Source organism: Austrofundulus limnaeus, unplaced genomic scaffold (assembly GCF_001266775.1).
Source record: "Austrofundulus limnaeus strain Quisiro unplaced genomic scaffold, Austrofundulus_limnaeus-1.0 Scaffold226, whole genome shotgun sequence".
Lineage (NCBI taxonomy): Eukaryota > Metazoa > Chordata > Actinopteri > Cyprinodontiformes > Rivulidae > Austrofundulus > Austrofundulus limnaeus.
Window position 1 is genome coordinate 780,047 of NW_013952628.1, and position 4,859 is coordinate 784,905.

General features: G+C 40.3%; 1 protein-coding gene across 1 annotated transcript in view; it reads left to right on the top strand.

Moving 5' to 3' along the window:
* Positions 1 to 4,859, top strand: part of LOC106525446 (uncharacterized) — a gene marked incomplete in the record, with an annotated part of 101,552 nt that overhangs the window by 91,468 nt on the left and 5,225 nt on the right. The window contains 5 exon segments of the mRNA XM_014019699.1: positions 2,072 to 2,160; positions 2,932 to 3,069; positions 3,153 to 3,276; positions 3,820 to 3,864; positions 4,016 to 4,087. Of these exon segments, the coding sequence (XP_013875153.1) occupies positions 2,072 to 2,160; positions 2,932 to 3,069; positions 3,153 to 3,276; positions 3,820 to 3,864; positions 4,016 to 4,087 (468 nt within the window).

Below are 4,859 nucleotides of genomic sequence, written 5' to 3' on the forward strand. Positions count from 1 at the left end.
TCATCCATCCAACCATCATCAATCCATCCAACCATCATCCAACCATCATCCATCCAACCATCGTCCATCCATCCAACCATCATCCATCCAACCATCATCCATCCATCATCCATCCAACCATCATCCATCCATCCATCCATCCATCCATCTAACCATCATTCAACATCCATCCATCATCCATCAATCATCCATCCAACCATCATCATCCATCCAACCATCATCCAACCATCATCCATCCATCATCCATCCATCCATCATCCATCCAACCATCATCCATCCAACCATCATTCATCCATCCATCCATCATCCATCCAACCATCATCCAACCATCATCCATCCATCATCCATCCAACCATCTAACCATCATTCAACCATCCATCCATCATCCATCAATCATCCATCCAACCATCATCCATCCATCCAACCATCATTCAACCATCCATCCGTCATCCATCCAACCATCATCAATCCATCCAACCATCATCCAACTATTCATCATCCATCCATCCAACCATCATCCAACCATCATCCAACTATTCATCATCCATCCATCCAACCATCATCCATCCATCATCCAACCATCATCCATCCATCCATCATCCATCCAACCATCATCAATTCATCCAACCATCATCCAACTATTCATCATCCATCCATCCAACCATCATCCAACCATCATCCAACTATTCATCATCCATCCATCCAACCATCATCCATCCATCATCCAACCATCATCCATCCATCCATCATCCATCCAACCATCATTTTACCATCCATCCATCATCCATCCAACCATCATCCATCCATCCATCTAACCATCATCCATCCAACCATCATCCATCCAACCATCATTTTACCATCCATCCATCATCCATCCAACCATCATCCATCCAACCATCATCCATCCAACCATCATTCAACCATCCATCATCCATCTAACCATCATTCAACCATCCATCCATCATCCATCCATCCAACCATAATTCAGCCATCCATCCATCATCCATCCAACGATTCATCCATTTATCTATCCATCTTTACCTCTTAAAGAAAACTGGTTTTTATATTTTGGTATGATTTGATCAAACTTTACAGCAGATGATAAAAACAAACAAATCTTCAAATCAAAGTTATATCCTGTGTTAAACTCATAGATTTATCTACTTGTTCAGGGTTTTTGTCTCTACATGACAGGTCCAAGACAGTAAAAGTTTTTCTGTTGTTTGTTCAGCTGAATCATTCTGGGTGCAGCCAGACAAGGTCAGGTCAACCTGCAGAGCTTCATGTGCTTCCAGCACACTTTGTGCATTTTTACACATTTGTCTGCAGCTAAAAGTGTCTCATTAGAAACAATCAAGTTGAGCTGGAGCAGAAGTCTGGATGGTGTCTGGGTTAAAGGTTCTGTGGAGAAAAAAAACCTGAAGAATCATTTTAAACGTCACCTGAAGTCAGTTTAATGGATCATTTTTTAGAGAAATCTTAAACTTTTCTCTGACATGTTTTTTTTTTTATTTAAGGTTATTAAAGGAGCTGAATTTCTTCTTTTTCTGTTATTTGGTTATTTATTCATGTTCACCACATTTCCTGTCAATAAGTGAAGCTATCATCAGGAAGGACAGGAGAAAAATATATCAAATAAATCAGCCGCTCGTTTATTTTGAAATCACAGGAAATAACTGGTTGAAAAGCTCCAGTGAGTCATAAAAACGCTCCTCGTTACGTCTCTGACTTCCTGCAGCTGAAACCGAGTTCATCACATTTTATTTATTTATTTATCAGTTTGTTTTTTTATTTGCTTCAATGTGGCTCTGCACCGAGTCAAAGAGACGGAGCTAAAACTGCCTTTTCAACAACAAAAAGGCAAAATGAACATAAAGGAAATAAAAACAGTAAATCAAAGTATTTAGAGCGACATCAAAACGGTCGGGTTCCTCCTCAGTAAATCGTTTTTATGTCGATGCGAACAGCTGGTGAAAGGGAGACTATAATCCTGTTGAACTCGTGTTCCCGGGTCAGACCCTGAAGGTGGAACCGTCTCACCTTCCTCCTCTTCTTCACCTCTGTCCTGCAGCTGGACACGGAGGCGGCCGACGTCCTCAACGAGCTGCAGGTGAAGCTCAGCAGCATCCTGGACAACTTCAGCATCCTGTTTGCAAAAAGGTAAAACGAGACGGAAAACAAACAAACAGGTTGTTTGTTTATTTATTTTACTTTATTTACAAAACAATGTTCTAAAAAATATGTTGATTTCTCCATTTCCTACAAAAACGTTGTTCTCTAAAATTTACTTTAGTTTGTTGTTTAATGCTACTTGTAGTTTTTAACTAATGACTTGGTAGTTTTAGCTTTTAGCTACTGTTTGGCTAATTTATCTTTTTATCTAGTGTTTTGCTAAATCTAGCTTGTTGTTGGGGTTTTGCTGATTTTAGCTGTTTCCTGTGGTTTTGCTCATCTTTGCGTTTAGCTTTTGTTTAGCTTGTTTTATATTTTAGCTTGTTTTCTGTGAAATTAGGCTTTTAGTTATTGTTTTGCCACATTTAGCTTTTAGCTATGGTTTTTACTAGTTTTGAACTGTGGCTTTGCTAATTTCAGCTTTTAGCTACTTTTTGTTTCAGTAAGGTTGTCTCATTTTTGCTTTTAGCTTTTGTTTTGCTACATTTAGCTTTTGACAGTGGTTTTCCTGATGTTAGCTTTTAGCTGCTTTGTTGTTAACGTTACCTTTCCAGCTAAGGTTTTGCAGATTTTAGCTTCTGTTCTGTTAGTTTTAGCTTTAACAGCTAAGTTAATTTGTTCTTCGTGAAGCTTCAGCTGATTGCTTCAGCTCCTAGTGTTCACCCTACCAGCTGGTAAAACAAGACGGAACTTTGTTTGTTTGTTTGTTTGTTTGTTTGTTTGTTTGTTTGTTTACATTGTGAGTAAATCTCTCTGCAGCTTCATGAACCGTATAAACAGCTGCATGCGTCAGATGGCAGAGATCCTGTACCAGATGAAGGGTCCACCCAACCCCGGCGCTGCAGAGGCGGACGCTGACGCCGCGCTCAGACCCCTCATGGAGTTCCTGGATGGGAAGTAAGACGAGCCGAAGGTGGGGGGTGGGGGTGGGGGGGGGGTGATGGTCGGACCCCCTGACCTCTTTCCTCTGGTGTTTCCAGTCTGAGCGTCTTCGCCGACATCTGTGAGAAAACGGTTCTGAAGAGGATCCTGAAGGACCTGTGGAAGATGGTCCTGAGCAGCCTGGAGAAGACCGTGGTCCTTCCTCAGAGCAGCGACAGCCTGGTGAGACCCTGAACCAGTCAGACTGGTGACCAGTCACTAAACTCAAATGTAGCCACAGTTAAACCTACACACGTTTTTAGACCCAATATAAACGATTTTAGACCAAACTGTTAAACTGTTAATTGTCATAAATAGAAAAGTTTTACACTTGGGGCACAGTTTAAACAGTTTATATGAAAAAAAAGATACATTTTGGGGTAAGTTACTCTTTAAAATGATCATTTTAAAACCCAGACCTCTGACAGATGTGTTGTTAATTAACTTAATTAGCTGTTTAATAACCGTACCATTACATTTAAAGCTGTTCTGGGATGTTTTGCTGCCATCAAATTAAAATTTACATTATATTTTTGTTCTTTAAAATTGTGTAACTTCTTGATTTTGCTATTTAATCCGTTTAATGTGTCAAATTAGTTATAAAATGAGATCAACGGTGCTGCTCTGCTGCCCCCTGCTGGTGGATGTTAGCTGTTAGCAGCACGTTGGAGTATTTTTCCTTCTAATTTAATGTCTGAGGATTAATCTTCTTGTCTTTGTTTCCAGGGAGCCCAGCTCCTCACAGCAGCTAAAGGACTCTCTAACCTGAAGGTAAGAGATGAGCCGAAGTCTGGATCAGTTTTCATCTGGTTAGCAATAAGCAGCCTGGTCCATCTGGTTTTTAACTCTTTGATGTAAATAAAAACAAACAGGTTTTTAATCTGGATCAGATTTATCTGTGTTGTGTGTCTGTGTGTTTCAGGGAGGAGGTGAAGCCAGAACTCTGACACCCAAACAGTGTTTGGTTATTGACACCGGGCTGGAGACCATCAAGGTGGGCGGAGCTTCAGGACCTAAAACTATCAGAAATCAGACATTTATCTTTAAATATAAAACCTGAGGAGGTGGAGGAGGTCCACACCTTCAGGTCCTCGTACCTGCTGAGCTCAGCTGGACTCACGTCATCATGAAGGTCCAGCAGAGACCGGACCAAACTGCTGACATCCTGCATCACTGTGTGGTGAGCAGGGGGTCCACCATCCTGCAGGGTTTAGAGCAGGGGTCCACCATCCTGCAGGGTTTAGAGCAGGGGTCCACCATCCTGCAGGGTTTAGAGCAGGGGTCCACCATCCTGCAGGGTTTAGAGGTATCTCTGCTCAAACATCTGATCAGAGTAAAGGTGTGATTAACAGGGTTCTACAGAACATGATGAGGTCATTCAGTCAGAGAAACATCTAAAACAATGACATCATAAGATATAAGATAAGATAAGATAAGATAAGATAAGATAAGATAAGATAAAAACTTTATTGATCCCACAGTGGGGAAATTTGCACATTACAGCAGCTTAATACAGGAGAGGCTGAGAAGAAAAATGAAAAATAAATAAAAGATAACAAAAACAAAAACAACCCCACAATAAACACATGTGATATATAGTAATGTACATATACCAGTGCACATATACACATATACATAAACACATATGCATATTTATATACATATATACACGAGAGGCTGGGAAGAATAATGAAAGATTAATAAAAGATAACAAACAAAACCCCACAATAAACACATGTGATATATAGTAATGTACATATACCAGT